The 17,086-nt window shown below is 39.8% G+C and overlaps 1 protein-coding gene and 1 long non-coding RNA gene across 2 annotated transcripts in view; one reads left to right on the top strand and one right to left on the bottom strand.

Annotated features, from left to right (window-relative positions):
• The window catches only part of LOC139738047 (formin-like protein 3), a 78,363-nt gene that overhangs the window by 49,681 nt on the left and 11,596 nt on the right, over positions 1-17,086 (bottom strand). The window contains exon 2 of the mRNA XM_071648710.1: positions 1,218-1,273. Within this exon, the coding sequence (XP_071504811.1) occupies positions 1,218-1,273 (56 nt within the window). The remainder of the gene's footprint in view (positions 1-1,217; positions 1,274-17,086) is intronic.
• On the top strand, positions 2,910-8,889 carry LOC139738046 (uncharacterized). The gene is made up of 4 exons (XR_011711415.1): positions 2,910-3,310; positions 4,793-5,180; positions 6,697-6,834; positions 7,421-8,889. It is a non-coding gene; the product is annotated as an uncharacterized lncRNA (long non-coding RNA).

Genomic DNA, 17,086 nt, shown 5'->3' with positions numbered 1-17,086 from the left:
GGCGACACAGAAATCTAACCCAGTACAACGTGTTTATATACCTACTCCCCATTGAAATGCAAATGTACTGGCGCATTTATCTGGTAAGACGTTGATTCATCATTACAGACCTATACACGGGCATGGCAAGGCTGAGTTGACAATAGAGATTTGTCCTCTCAAAAGGTTCCCTGTACGAAATTTTTCTTCCTTGTTCCGTTGTTACCCATTATTCTTTGACGTGATAACTTCCCTGCTTTCTTTCATTAAAGCTGAATTTCCAAGAGCGTAGTTCAAAGCGTACTTCTTTGGTGATCAAAATGCATAACAAGAGGAACCCGTACTCAGGTAATTGATAATAATTGTCTTGATATAAACGATGCCATTGATACACTGTCGTAAATAGCGCAAGTCTGTATAAGTTAATACAAATGTAGTTCTTTTTACCGCATGTTTGGTCTATCCATTTCGCTAATGATTTTTAGTTCTTAATTCAAGAAACAAAGTAAAACATTGTGTTAGATAATCATCCGTCATTCATGGTCTTTTATAGATATAGATTTTAATCCATTGTTATTTGACTTGTATCTTACATTTATTTTTGTCATCATAAGCCTGTTTTTCTTTGCCGCAGGTACAATCGCTTAATCGGTCTGTGGAATATACTGTGCGAAAAAAAAAAGTTCAAAAGAAGGAATCAGGAAGAATGTCCTCCCGGGGATGTGCTGCGACCAGTCTTGAGCCGGGGATGACAAACAGGTTAAAGAAAGTTTGAGATCTATGGTATAACAATGGAGATAATCTTTTGAGGACGATGAACGTTGTAACGGCTGAGAACACCAGCACTAAATTTCGGGTGGTACACAAAGTTATTAGCTCCTATGTATAAAAACACATTGATAATCCACGATATATATATATATATATATATATATATTTCCTGACATCATAAAGACAATTCAGCGTATTTCCATAAAACCTGCCTTTTGAAGTTTGCGACAATTTCTTAATCAATGATTTTTGTATGAATTTCGAACTCTTTTTTAATGAACTAATTCGTTGCTTGTAATTTGGATCGAACATAACCACACCCAGACACTAGCCCACAATTATCAATAATTATACTCAGAACAACAACAACAACAACAAAAAGACTGTAGTCTTGCTTCTTTTTTTTTCAAATATTGTTGTATGGAAGAATATGGATCATGATGATAGAAATAGATTCTGACACGTACCTTTAATTTCTTGAAACGCCTCTCGATAATTTCCGGTTTGGGCTGAGGCCGGATATCTATGGAAACAAATACCAGACAAGTAAAAGTGTGTGTATTCCAGTGTTATTTGTTTATATATTTATCTGGTCTTCTTAAAGAACACGGTAGTCATATCCAGAGCCACAGAGTCTTATGTAATATCGAACCCTTAGTTAAACATTTTGTAAAGTGTGTAATTAAGTAACATAATATGAAACAGATACTGAATAATAAAATAATAGAATAATAGAAAAACAAGTGATGACATGACATTACATTTAACCATAGGTAGTTATAAGACGTAGACCCTGTAATGCCTATTCTTTCTCAAAAAATAGGGTTTTTTTGTATGTGTGTTTTATTTTTACAGAATGCAATTCTTCCAGTTTGATGCTTTCATTTTTTTTATGTTTTGATACGAAATGCAAATGCTGATTTATTTGTTCAACATCTGATATTTACATTTTCTATATGATTTTATACAACTGTGTAGGAATTAACTCGGGTTTGCTTTGAGGACAATAGATATAACTGAAAGTGAATAATGGATCATTTCTCTTGTCTTGTCTGTGATTTTTCTCCTTTTTTTTCCCCTGTAGACTATCCGATGCGTTCATAGTAAGTGCATTTAAATCTATGCTCGCTTGAATGAGGAAAATCTGGCCATGTGGTGCTGAAATTTCGATCAATAACCAATATGTCATGTTTGTATGGGGACACGTGTGTCTGTGGCCCTGATATGGATGATTAGTTAAAATACGTTATTACGAGGGTTCGTTAATCCGAAGGTGAAATAAAGTTCATCTTTCCAAGGGTTCGTTCATTAGAAAATGAAATAGGCTTCGTTTTTCCAAAGGGTTCGTTAATCCCAAACTGAAATCAAGTTTGCTATTCCGAAGGCTCGACAAGGCGAAAATGATATGCAGTTTGTAATTCCGAGGATTCCTTCCTTTCATTTTCGAATTAACATGATTAACGAACCTTGCGAATTATCCAACCATACGTCATTTTCGGATTTACGAATCTTCGGAATAACATCCAAAATGTTCGGATTGACGAACCCTTTCTCCTTTTCAAATTCTCGAACATTTAAGTATAAGGGAATTTGTGTATTTCGAAAGAACGAACCATCAGAATGATGAGCCTTATTTCATTTTCACATTAACGAACCTTCGGAAAAACGAATATCACCCAATAGAAATCTGTTGTTGGTTGAGCTGGTGTTAGTTGTTGCTTGCGTGAACCTTTGTTAAATGTGATTTGTATGTTTACGGTCAAAGATCTTTGATCATTTTGCTCTTTGATCGACAGAAAAATTACACCACAGCGCGTTATGCTGCATGTTTTAATCTTATATGACTACAGTAAGACTGCCACTAATCAAGCTGATAATGCTCTCTAACTATTCTTGATGCGATTTACGGTGATGTATCCCTTAAAGGGACTGGGGATGAGTGTTGGAACCCAAAATGCAAAAGTGCTATTTCATGAAGTGAAACAGGCAAAAACAAGGACCAATGTCTATGAAAGGACTAAGCAATGAAAAAGAATCGATGAAAAATACGGCATTATGAAGATATCTATGATTTTTTGAAGAGCGTTACATGTAACGCTTGTCAAAATCACGGGGGGTCGGCTTAGAGGCTCTCCGTTCAAGTGTTTTTTTTTTGCCTCCCTCTTTTGTCCGATTTTGGCACAGCGTTAATGTATTGCCTTCTCCTCGGCGAAAAGCAAGCCCAAGATATCGCCCCTATTGCGAGGCGAAACCCGGGTGCCTGTTCACTGGCTAGCGAGCGTTATCGGTGCATTTCCCGGGATCCGCCCGGCAGCTTGTAGCTGGCACGGGTCCGCTTGAACTCTGATCTGCTGGCTGCGTATAAATACCATCCACACTAACAATGGAGCCGCAGGTGGAGAGCGAGAGATCTGTCTCCAAGAAGAGGAAGACCATGAAAACCAGTGACAGAGTATGGAGATGGTGACAGAAAAATAAAATGTAGAGTCCCAATTCCCCTCAAGACACTAGAAGATAAGGGGCTGAACGACAGAGATGTCATTTCACTTCGGCTGGATCGGTAATAAATTTGTGAAACTCGAAAGACCTCATAACTAGTTCAGTGTGAGTAGGACCTATAACAACTGTTACAGTGTTTAGTGTTGTTAGTGTAACATTAATTGATAGAGATGTCACTTAGAGGATCTACACACACTATTGGCCTACTATTTAGTAATACTGATAGTAGGCCTAGATTAGTAATTTTGTTAGGTGTCCTATGCCACACCCTAACATTTTTCTATTAAACTAAAAGATATATTTTACAGTTGTAGGCCTATCAGAGTTTGCCTGAGATTTTTAATACTCACATATGTGGAGAAAGGCTACATGCAGATTCACAAAAAGGTGTATTCAGAATGCGATTGAGGTATGGTAGGTATCTTAGACCTATGTATTTTGAGACCCATAATTTAATGACATGAAAGTAGAGTACTAGAATAGGGCAACATAATCCAGTATACGGTAAAATAGGAATTCGCGTATTATCTACATGCAAAACACTTTATTAGCGTGCCATTTCTTAATGTGAACAGCGATTTATGTGTAATTAATAGAGAAGCACATTTCAAAAAGGAGAAATGTTGAGCCAAATTTGGGATGTCATTCATAGGCAAAAAAATTTCCAGTTATGGTAACTATACACAGCCCAGTCGCTGTACGTACGTAGCGACAGGATTCGCACAGTGTACTTACAGCGTGTGGTCGGGCTACAGCTATAATGGCAGAGAAAAAGGGCCTCGGACTAGGAGTGGTAGACGCTGTAAGTACGGTACGCTGTGCGAATCCTGTCGCTATGTACCTACGTACAGCAACTGGGCTGTGTATAGTTACCATAAGTTAACATGGAAATTTTTTTGCCTATGAATGACATCCCAAATTTGGCTCAACATTTCTCCTTTTTGAAATGTGCTTCTCTATTACACATAAATCGCTGTTCACAGTAAGAAATGGCACGCTATTTGTGTTTTGCATGTAAATACGCGAATTCCTATTTTACCGTATTCTGGATTATGTTGCCCTATTCTACCTTCATGTCAAATTATGGGTCTCAAAATGTCGAAATAAGAAAGTTACGACACTCATCAGAACTGACGTTTGTTACAAATTGGCGATAGGCGAGAAATCCAATTTTACGAAACGACACTGAATGAATGAAAGTGTCAGCGAATCTGGTAACTCTCGGTTTTTACAAAATACTTTGTGGAGACTCAACTGTGTATATGTTGTCATCACAGCTATGATCGGACCAAAAACGTGAATTCACATGTTTGGTAAGGTACCAGTACCTTGTTATTGTCTCCGGTACACATGGCATTGCAAAAATGTTGATTGAAGTGTATCTATTGTGCGTACATACATAAGTGGCTAATGGCGTATATGCATTGTAGCGCAGTTCACTCAGTCTCTATAGTGTAGTGGTTAATGGTGTATGCTTTGTAGCACAGTAGGTGCTAATTGTTGAGAAAGGTCTGTCAGATATTATTGTGGGTATCTTTTGTAGAGCAACAGCCAGCATCGCATTCAAGGACCATCCTGACTAGGCAGCTCAGTGAAGCCAGTGACAGCCCCTCTGGTCAGTTGAGACCAGCCCTCCCAGCTACCCAGCTTGATGAAGCCAGTGAAATTCCCTCTCGTCAGTTTTGACCAGCTACCCAGCTCGGTGAAGCCAGTGACATCCCCTCTCATCAATTGAGACCAGCCCTCCTAGCTAACCAGCTTGATGAAGCCAGTGACATTCCCTCTCGTCAGTTTCGACCAGCTAGCCTATACCCGGCTTGGTGAAGCCAGTGATGTCCCCTCTCATCAGTCGAGACCAGCCCTCCCAGCTTGATGAAGCCAGTGACATCCCCTCTTGCCCATTGAGACCAGCCCTTCCGTTGGTACAAAAGGTTTGTACAAACTAACTTTAATTACCTGGTACTATTTTAATACACCTAGATCCAACAACTGTTTTGAACCTGCAAATGAAAGTTAATGTTGATATTTAGTACACAAAACATCAATAAATTGAATAGATAACTCTGTGTTCTCAAACGATGCTGTTCTTATTCTTGCTGTAATTTAACTTATAACATTTTTTTTTAAAACCCAAAGCTGTGGTAGTGGTTAATAAGATTATGGTTGTCTTGATCATTACTTTTAGGGTTACAAGTTACATAGTTTGTACATTGCAGCCACATATAGGCCTACTATATGATTGTATGTGGAATTATACAGACCCCCAAATCCCTTGCATGTGGCTGGATTGAAAGACATCATAGGCCCGATATGAGGTTGTATACACAACATATAAATAAATAGGGCCTACTTTGTAGATGGGTAATTCCATGAAGTTGGGGCAGTGTCCATGTATGTAGCATCGTGATATTGACAAAATACATGTCAGCATAACTCAATATCAATTATGCTATACATTTATTGTTTGTAGGCTTTACATTTGCATTGAGGCCACACATTTTCCTGGAAATTTTGTGCCATTCAGACTCAATTTTAATGAAGTTATTAAACAATATGTAACACTGTGTCCTGGAGCATCGTGACGTGTCCACGTAGCATCGTGATATTTTAAAATTTGGTCCAAAGAGACAAATTATGGCAATGAGCTTGACCAAAATTTGATGCAATATGCATATTTACAAGGTATGAATAAGATAGCTAAATATCTCAAATTTCCTGTACACAGTTTCAATTTTAAAAGAAAATTACAAAATGTATCACGATGCTATGCGGTGTCCTTTTTTGTGTAAAACTGTGGAAAGGAGAGTTAAGATATTTAGCTATCTGACTAATCTAGTAATTATGCATATTATATCAAATTTTGGTCAAGCTAATTGCCTTAATTTGTCTTTTAGGACCAAATGTTTACTATCACGATGCTACATGGACACGTCACGATGCTACAGGACACCATTACATATCGTTTTAATAATTTCATCAAAATTGAGTCGGAATGGCACAAAATTTCCAGGAAAATGTATGGTCTCAATACAACTGCAAAGCCTATAAACAATACATGTATAGCATAATTAGTATTGAGTTATGCTAAAATGTCACACTTCGTGCCCCAACTTCACAGAATTACCCAGATGCACAATGAGAGGCTGAGGTCATCCCGACGTCATGTGCAGTGTCAACTCATCAAAAATTTGGCTAGGGTCTCTGTAGGTCTTATTTTCCTTTTTGCTATTTAAGTTCTACAGTAGACAGTCTATTTCTAACATATTTCATGGAGTTTTCTCTGTTGCATGTATGTGAGCACTACAAGATAAAGCTACCTGGTAGACTCTACACTGAAATACATGGGATAGCAAGTTCTGTGACTAAATTTACAGATTGGTGAAGAACTAACGGGACTATCCTAATTGTAAGTCCGTGTTAATGCCTTTCATTGTGTCTGATATACAGATGAACTCCAGTCCAGATGCCCCTGTGAAATGGAAAAAGGACAAGTTCATGAATGCCGTTGCCTTCTCCAATTAGTTGTGGAGGAAAATGCTACTCTGAGGAAAGGACTTGGGTCAAATTGAAGTGGATCAAAACCTGGTGAGAGTGCTGACAGATATTGATTTTATCAGAGCCTGGGCAGATGTAAGGAGATAACAGGTTACTGTAAAAGTGGATATTTTAGCGCGACTAATTTTTTGCGGTCGGCGGGGTAAGAAGAGCTTCGCATGTTTATAGTTCCGCGGAATCAAGACATCAACTACTTGAACAAATGGCGAGCAAAAATATTCGCATGCTTTTATTTTCGCGCTAGTTTCGGCTTACGCGAAATGCGTGAAAATTTCAACCAACACCGCAAGAAATTTCCACTTTTACAGTAGATGATGAAGACGTCCCTTTGGCATGCATATTAGGGAATTTTTATGTAAATATCATAAATAAAATGAGCTATTTTCATTGGACTTTCAGCATATAACATAATTGCTTTCATCAGTACTAAACTTGTCATTGCTTGAATGATAGTCTTTAAAGAGAATATTTACTATGTGTATTACTGAATAGTTAATTGAGTCTATATGAGTAGTAAAATAATTTTTCATTGTAAATGTGTAGTAGTTACTTTATTACCAACATTCAGTCATTAGATGAGAGATCAATAGAATGTGCTTGTTGGCCTCTATTGCAGTGGAACAGCTAGCATCACATCCAAGTGCCATCACAGATATCCAGGTTGTTGAAGCCAGTGACACCCCCTCTCGCCAAATAAGACTGCCTCTTCTAGGCTACGCAGCTCGGTGAGACCTGTGACATCCATCTCGCCAGTGGAAACCAGCCCTCTCTGCCACCAAGCTCAGTGAATCCAGTGACATCCCCTCTCATCAATCAGAACCAGCCCTCCCAACTACTTAGCTCCATGAAGCCAGTGACATCCCCTCTCATGTTCTTCTTTGTGGCTGGCAAATGTTTGAAAACTGAACTTGGATGACTTCAATATCATAATTATGTTGAGTGCATCCAAGTGATGGCAATGATAATAGCTCTGACACCAGTTCTTCCTGTAGGCCTACTGTCAATTTATGCCTTCATTGTGTATTATAGCAAAAGACATGTTAGTAATGAAAAAGCTGCACCTTTGTACCAGGATTGTTGGGGATTCTGATAAATGCACATTGAACATGAATAACATCAATTCCAATCATAGACTACATTCATGTGATGGCAGTGATAACTGATATGACACTACATTTATATCTCTGAACTCTCTATTTCTGTCTTTCCTGTGAGGTAACAACAAACATGTTAGTACTCAAATGTGTGAATCAGAATGAAACAGTGAATTGATTGCCTGGAAAATTTGTTCTTGCCCCATGTAGCAAGTAGGGAAAATAAATCCTGTAAACTCCTAAACTGCATGTGCGTTAAACTGTTACTGGAAACTGAAAGGGCTGCAATATCCAGGCACAAAGTGTTTTGTCCTTTTTTAGCTCACCTGAGCCGAAGGCTCAAGTGAGCTATTGCGATCGCTCTTCGTCCGGCGTCCGTCGTGCGTCGTCCGTCGTCCGTCGTGCGTAAACTTTTTACATTTTCATCTTCTTCTCGAGAACCCCATGACCGATTTTCACCAAACTTGGCAGGTAGCATCCCTAGGGGGATAGGATCTCAATTTGTTCAAATGGGCACCATGGCCCACCTGGGGGGCCCCAGGGGGGCCCAAACACCCTAAAATTAAGGAATCTTTAAAAATCTTCTTCTCTAGAACCAGAAGTGATAGGGCTTAATTGATACTATGAGTAAGTACATTGATGACTGTAGTTTCAAGTTTGTTCATGGGGGAATCAGGGGTGCCCCCCTTGGGACCCAGGGGAGGGGGGTGGGGAGGAGTCCTAATGGGGCCTAAATTGTACATTTTCATCTTCACTTTGAGATCGCCATATCTGATTTTCACCAAACTTGGTAGGTAGCATCCCTAGGGGGATAGGATCTCAATTTGTTCAAATGGGCACCATTGCCCACCTGGGGGGTCCCTAGGGGGCCAAACCCCCTAAAATTAAGGAACCTTTAAAAATCTTCTCTAGAACCAGAAGTGATAGGGCTTAGATGATACTATGAGTAAGTACATTGATGACTGTAGTTTCAAGTTTGTTCATGGGGGAATCAGGGGTGCCCCCCTTGGGACCCATCCCTAGGGGGCCAAACCCCCTAAAATTAAGGAACCTTTAAAAATCTTCTCTAGAACCAGAAGTGATAGGGCTTAGATGATACTATGAGTAAGTACATTGATGACTGTAGTTTCAAGTTTGTTCATGGGGGAATCAGGGGTGCCCCCCTTGGGACCCAGGTGAGGGGGTGGGGAGGGGTCCTAATGGGGCCTAAATTGTACATTTTCATCTTCACTTTGAGATCGCCATGTCTGATTTTCACCAAACTTGGTAGGTAGCATCCCTAGGGGGATAGGATCTCAATTTGTTCAAATGGGCACCATTGCCCACCTGGGGGTCCCTAGGGGGCCAAACCCCCTAAAATTAAGGAACCTTTAAAAATCTTCTCTAGAACCAGAAATGATAGGGCTTAGATGATACTATGAGTTAGTACATTGATGACTGTAGTTTCAAGTTTTTTTCATGGGGTTGGCGGATTCATTCCCCCCCCCCCCCCCCCCCCCCCCCCCCCCCCACGCCCTTAGGACCCAGGAGAGGGCTGGGGAGAAGTCCAACACTTGTAATGGAGCCTGAATTGTACATGTTCATCTTCTTCTTGAAAACCTCAAGATGAATTTTGACCAAACTTAGCAGGTAGCATCCCTAGGGGGATAGAATCTCAATTCCTTCAAATGGGCACCATGTCCCTCTTGGGGGCCCCCTAGGGGGCCCACCCCCCCCCCCCCCCCCCCCCCCCCCCCACATTGAGGAATATTTAAAATCTTCTGCTCTAGAACCAGAAATGATAAAGCAAAGTTAATACCATGAGTTTGAACATTGATGACTTTAGTTCCAAGTTTGTTAATTGCAGATTCAGATCCAGGACTGCCTGCCCCCTCCCCCCCCCCTACCCCCCCCCCCCCCCCCCCCCCCCCCCCCCGAGTTGAGGGGGGGGGGGGGGAGGGATCCATATGCAGACCTAAAGTTTCCAATGTTCTCAGGTAAGAGTGTGCAAGAATGCATGGAAGGTGAAATTGCGATACTCAGGTGAGCGCGTGACCCGCGGGTCTCTTGTTTTTCATTTGGTCTTTTTTCCCCCTGTGTTTCCCAGGTGTTTCAGAGGTGAAAAACTACAATTACTCCGTTACGATAAAATATTGCATCAGTGTTTTAAAGTGAACTTAAGCAGGGCTGTCATGCACAACAGTGTACATCACTGAAGGGCCTTTCACACATTTCATTATTGCTCTAACTATTATTATTATTACTACTACTACTATTGTTGTTGTTGCTAATTTTTTATTACTATCATCATCTTCATAATGATTATTATCCTCATCATTTATGTGATCACTGATATCATGCCATGTGTTACATTCAAGTGGCACAGCAGGTCCTACACAGTAGCATTGTCCATCAGCATTTTGGAAGACACTTTTTCAGCACAAAATTTTGTGATAACTCTATCAAATCACATTATTATGAGGACAATATTTTTGTGGTAAATGGAGTTTGTGCCCTTGTAATATTCATTGCATCTATATTTTGTGGCCAAAAAAAAAAAGTATGAATTTTGATAAACAAATGTGTTGGAAGTGCTTCAAACAAGATGTTCAGTTTTCATTCACATAGATATAAAAATACATTGTAATATACATTTTGGTAGGTCCCTACATGATGTTCTACTGATATAATTGTATATGCTCAAACCCTAAACCAATTGTGTTTTGACAATGCAATATGTAGAAGGTCTCCACACTGAAATAGTATAGTGTTCTTTGTACTTGAAGTCATTAACCCTGTGACATTGATTCTTGGACTTTCACTTCAATATTTTTTCCCTGCAAATGTGCAAGTTATTTGAAAGTGGTTGCATTTGTAAGGTTCTTTTAATTTACATGTTATAGTATTATTATCATAATTGTTCAATATGATAGGAGTATAATGTGTAGATGCCCAAATTGACTAATGACAGAATGCTGAGCAGTTTCTTTTTTCTTTTTTTTTTCTGCAAATGATTACCTTACCTGTGTCAATTGGCAATCTTTGCTTTACAACTATTTCTATTATGACATTTTATATTTAAAAGATATAGGCCTACATGCAAGTAGCCAGCACAGATTTGTTATCTCTACATTGTATATCACATCACATTACTGTGAGAGCAGTTTCTAAATACATGTAGCACATTTGCAATTAGAACCTGTGCTCATGATGCAACACCAAATGCAAATATACATGCAAAGATAAAAGAAAATGTAAGGTCAGTGTACCCTGGTACACACAACTTCTAATGTAGGTCCCATGTACACATGCAATTTATATGTGCACATGAAATTTGTATTTATGCATGGTAGTATAACGTAAGTGTAGGGATTTATTTTGAACCTTTTATTATAAGTGTATCCCCCCTTCTTTTATTACAGGTACCACCCCTCTACACATAAATACGTCAACCCACACATACAGTAGTACCGGTATTCACATCCACATGCATCCACACACCCCACCTACAATTGTATCACAGACACACCACATATCACATGACATTTTCCACTCTTTCACTTCTCACCCATTGTTCCCTGTAATACTGAAATCATGCCTAAATCACCCAAGCCTGCACATCATTTACATATTATTATGAATATTTAGTTTTAACCTTTGTTTCTTTATTTGCATGTTTTGTTATGTTGATTTTGTGTATGCATATTTATGTAACAACCCACATTTACATGTAAACCCATGCCAAATTATGTGAAGAATAAACTGGCTACAAGTTAGTTAGCCAGGGGACTCCTTCCAAGTAACACATGTGTGCTGCCCTAGTTTGCTTTTAGTGTGATGAGTGCTAGAGAGCTAAGTGAACCCTAGCCCTACATAAGTAATGTGTTAGATTTAAATTCACTGAAATATCACAAGAAGATATTACCTGTGTATACAGGCCTAATTGTTAAGCGTCAATTTACCAATGAGAAAAAAATGTGTTCTGATGATAAAAACCCAATCAGGGTTCTAGATAAAACTGAGTGAATGTTGTTGACCTATGTGGAAATAATTGACTTGAACAGATTATTCCTTGTGTCTTGATTTTCTCCTTGTATAGGTGAACAAGACATTGCATCATGCATGGTTGCATTGTACATACGATAAATAAGAAAATGTATAAGATAGCCTCAGAAATTGTTGGATTGGTTATTAGACTATTACAGGTGTCACATTATTCAGTCTAGAAGACTGAAAATGATCTGATTCCCAACATTTTTGTGTGTATCTGTGAAATAATTCCAATTAACCCTATTTATACAGAAAATAGGTAAGGCCTAAGCCATACCAATGACCAACTTTCTAACCTAGTATGTGCATGTGTCAATTGTGAAGAAAATCATCCACAATAAATGTTACAACTATTAAAGTCACATGAAATTACAAATACATGACAAGTTGTACCGGTAATAAAAATGAACTATTGGTTAGTTCCAATGCAAGTTTAGATATAACATTGTACCGGATACTTCGAATTCTCTGGCCTACTCGGTACTTGTGTTTCAAATCTTTGAAGAAAAAAAAAATGGGTTTGCCATGAAGATTGCATTGAATTGCATGTACATGTAATAACACAACCCGTTTGTGTTTCATGTAATAATTACATGAATTGTAAATTATTGTAAATTGAGATTTCGTTGATTTTTTTTTTCTACGTAGCCCGACCAGACGCCGTGCGAAGCACGGCAGTTACTGCGTACATGGTACCGACCTAGCGCTGGGCCGGCTGTGTCCGTCCTTACCCGGAAAAGTTTCTATGTACGTACACGCACAGCCCAGTCGCTGTACATAATAGCCCGCCCGGCGTCTGGTCGGGCTACGTATTACTTTACCGCATTCACCTATCCCGCTTTCGGTACTTCTCAACGAAGAATCTTGTAATAAATGGAGTTTGATGGCTTTTAGGATACGTAGCCTACCGAGTCTTCTGACGATAGAACTAGCTCTCATAATATCTTGGAAGAAGGACATGTGAATCTGAAAAGGAGGAGTCCTTTGATTTTAGGTTAGCGCTCTCATCAAATGAAAACACGCAAGATCGTACAGCAGCTCGAGCTTAGAAGCACTAGCACTGGACACTGTGTATGATGATGCGAGTTATGGCAAGTGAAGTGCGGCCAGCGCTCGCCGCGCCCATAGCACAGCCAGCCGTAGAGCTAGCCACAATTGCTCTACGTATAACTACTAGTAGTTCCGCAGCTCACTCGGCATGTTGGCTTGATTTCGCTGTAAGTTGGCTTGATGTTCGCAGTCAACAAGCAGTATTCCGCAATTCAAATACGTATCGCCATCGTATCGAAGGGTCTTTTTCCAGAAAAGTATGTTTTGTTTTTCGCTTTTTAAAACATTTGAGAAGATTCCGATTTCCAAGATATTTTCACACATGTTAAGTTACATATCTACCTTTCATTTTATACCCAAAGCACCTTCTCTTTCGCATGTTTTGCACAACCGAACACTCATCCCCAGTCCCTTTAATGCAATAACAAAAAAAAATTAAGATATTCTCATCCGAATCAGTGTGAGGTACGTGTTGTAAGATTTTCCAGAGCTTTGACAATTCATTAAAAGGTAATAATTGGAATCCATCTAAGATTCATTATGTCGTTATTCGGGATACAACGGAGTTTGTACCATCCCAACCTTTGCCTTCTGCATGTTAGAACTGTACGTCTCGTGTTTATCCGGGCTATGGAGGGGAGTGGGGCACTGACTTTAACCCTATAAAGCCCAAGCTATTTTGACACCTTTCAGGCCCAAGGGGGGGGGGGGGGGGGGGGGAGGGCATATTGTGCCCCCCTATATAACTTCTTTATTATATGACATATCACCGTCATATTTGGCACATTGGTAGAGAAACTCCTACTCTACATGACCAAACATTTGAAATTTCTCAAGGTCACTCATTGAGGACGCTTTTTGCAAAAATATAAAGAAATACATAGGAAATATGCTAAAATCATGTTTTTCTTTATATTTCTGTATCCCCTGCATATATGTTTTTATTCTATATCAAACTATTTCATATTTGACACAAAGGAAAAGAAAGTCAACCTCCACTATATGTTATGGTTGAAATTTCAAGGTCAACACGAGGAGGCGCCATTCATTACAATATAAAGAAATATAATGAGACCTATGATGTATTGCTTGGGATAGGTACAATGTATGGTGTCTCATTTCATATTATTTCCATGATATTGGAACTTTGAGTTTGCAGATTGATAATATGATAAACAAATGATATTACAGGGGAAGCCTGTGTGAAAATGACACAAAATAAAAGGGTAGTCTTTGGAAAATGCTGTATTTCGATTATTTGTTATATCTATTGCTTGATGCCTATATCATAATACAGGTAAAAATAAAGGAAATGATAAGAATACGATTTCAGGGTAATTCATAACCATTTGTTTACTTCAAATTTTGGTTCTTCAGCAAATTACAGTCAAGAAAACCCACATTTCATTCATTTTTATTTTGTTAACTGAAATTGAAACAGAAAAACATGCAAAAGCTGACTGACATGGTTATCAGTTTACGGTTGCCATGGCAACCAACAATATCAGACATAGCTAAATTATATAGCAAAATGTTTGCAATAGGATTTGAGGAACAGTCACAAAAGATGGTTGAAATCAAATAAAGGGTGTAGGAGTGGGAAATGAAAATATGGTGAGAGGGGCACAATGTACCCCCTTGGACTCTATAGAGTTAAGGTGGCTAACGGCGTGAGCCCCGAGACACCCATGTATATATAGGCCCTACGATGAAAAATATGAACATCCTAATTACTAAAACTGGTACGGCAAATTGTCAATCAACAGGCATCTCCTTTGGCTATATCCCACCCTAGGAAATACGCTCAAAGGCAGACTGATGGAATATGTCCTCTTTCTCCTCCCCTCCTCCTCCTCCTCCTCGTTCAGCTAATCAGGAAGTATATTGTATGTAGGTCACCTCCTGGCGCATTTCCTCCTGATTGTCCAGTCAGTACAGAGTGAACGTGACAAGGATGAAAGGGTTAAGGTCCCGAACCGATAGTTAGGCTGTACTAGAATCTCTTGAAGCACGAAGATTTGGTAGCAATATGTTATTCGCAACAATCAGTGGCAATTATTTTTATATACCTTTTAGATTTAAATTTTAATCGATGCTCAGCATCCACTATACATTGTTCCCTTTAAACTAGCAATGAACAGGTTTGAAATTTAAAGCTCAGTGTTGCTTGCCTAAAGAGACGTCATCTAACTGTTTAGGCTGCCATTATATAAAGCGCGTCGACTACTCATATTGGCAAGGCCGATGATACCACTACAGGGGCAGGTCTTTGTGCCCCTTAGATTCCGCCTTCAAACTCACCTCTGCGGGGACCACAAGTTTGCAAATAGTCACGTTTTAAAACTGAAGGGTTGGTCCAGCTGCGGTACGGCACAGAGTCTCCAGACGTCCACACAGAGCAAACACCCCATGTGTAGGCCGATGCAGTTAGTCGACAAGGAATACTATTATGGCTGTCGCAGAGGCTTTGAGATCCTTCTGTAACGTGTTTACTAAACACGGAATTCTAGCCCTATTTTGACAAGCCTACGGTGATGTGCAAATTATTCTGTGGGTGCGGGGTGCACTTTGTCACGGAGTGATGTCTGATGACAATCTACAAAAAACGTCACCCATGCACAAAAAGAGTTTAAACAGACAAACCATTCACACGGGACTTCCATTCTGCATAGCCAGTTATTTCCATGCTTGATAGAGCAGCTAGGTGAAGTAAATATCACGACGTCGGCTCTGAACACTATTTGGCCGTGGACCAAAACGTGGAACGACGAGAAGACTACTAAATACCTTGTTGAATTGCCGAGGAGCAGGACGGCATAGAAAGGTCTAAAAAAAAAGATGTAAAAAAACCCCACCTCTACAGACATGTGATTGATAATCGCAGTTGCGAATGCGGGAAATCGGATCACGGAAACAACAATGGTGTCTGTGAATTTGATGGAATATATAGATTAAACGAAATGAAATAGAAATATCAAGACAGAGGGGAAAAAAACACGAGAGGGAAAGGGAAAGAGGCGGGGAGACAGAAAAAGAGGGGTAGAAAGGGGAGGGAGAGAGTGAATGAGAAAAACGAGAGAGGAAGGAAATAAGACTTGATTCCTTATTTTACAAGTATTAAAGTGTTTGAGTCCGGGATTACAGCGAATACCTTCGACACAGCCCTGGAGGAAATTTAAGCGGGGTGGTGCGCACGGACTCGACAGCTGAGCATGGGTATAGAGCTCCACCGCCGGACTTCAGTAGCTCCATGCTGCGAGGGTGAGTTTAGGAGGTTTCCCGCCTTGCAAATACGCAAACTCATCCCAGGAGTGCTCAGTTTAATCTGGGAGATGGAAATCTCTATATCTCCCTGGTTCAGTTAATAAGTGGTCTTTTGAAAATGCCTACCAAAACTAGGGTATCATTTAAGCCCTTGTTACACTTTGCCGGATATAGGCCCACCGTAAAAGAAACGGCCAGGCGAGATTTTGCTCATCCGTTGTTCAAATTGTCAATCCGGTAGACAAAGATTAAATAATCATTTTCCGTTTTAGACGCACATTGGACGATTGTACAGGACAGTAGAACGCGCGAAAACACATGAGAAACGAATAAGAACAGCATGCCCAAAGGACAGAACGCTCGAGGAACAATGGGCGACGCATTAGACGTACATCGAACGTCAGAGAACCGTGCGTCGCGTTTAATGTGCTGTACATAGCCGTTCCTTCCGTTTCATTTCTTTCAGCTACTGATTCTACAAGAGGCCTAGCGGATGGAAACGCGTGGAAACGACAGAGTACAGTACAGATACAGGAGATAACGTACAACTATAATTCTGACAAGGGTCAGATAGCGCTATCCGTCTTTGGCGAGGAAAAAAACTTTGTGCATGCACACAATTTTCTGGCCGCTCTGATGCAAATCACCGAAAGATAAACTTCCATCCAAAGAATAAAAAGGACATTAAACGCATTTTAAAAGGAACGTTTTAAAATGAGTCCTATTACCATTCCATTTATTTAGTAGGAATGGCTACCTTCACAAACGCTCACGCATGTGTGTGTGTACGTGTGCGTGTGTATGTGTGCGTGTGTGTGTGCGTGTATGTGTGCGTGTGTGTGTGT

The sequence above is a fragment of the Diadema antillarum genome, unplaced genomic scaffold (assembly GCF_040938485.1).
Source record: "Diadema antillarum isolate AM-2024a unplaced genomic scaffold, OU_Dant_1.0 seq00000720_RagTag, whole genome shotgun sequence".
In the NCBI taxonomy this organism is placed as follows: domain Eukaryota; kingdom Metazoa; phylum Echinodermata; class Echinoidea; order Diadematoida; family Diadematidae; genus Diadema; species Diadema antillarum.
Note: the sequence above shows the minus strand (reverse complement) of the source record. Positions and strands in the feature narration are given on the sequence as shown.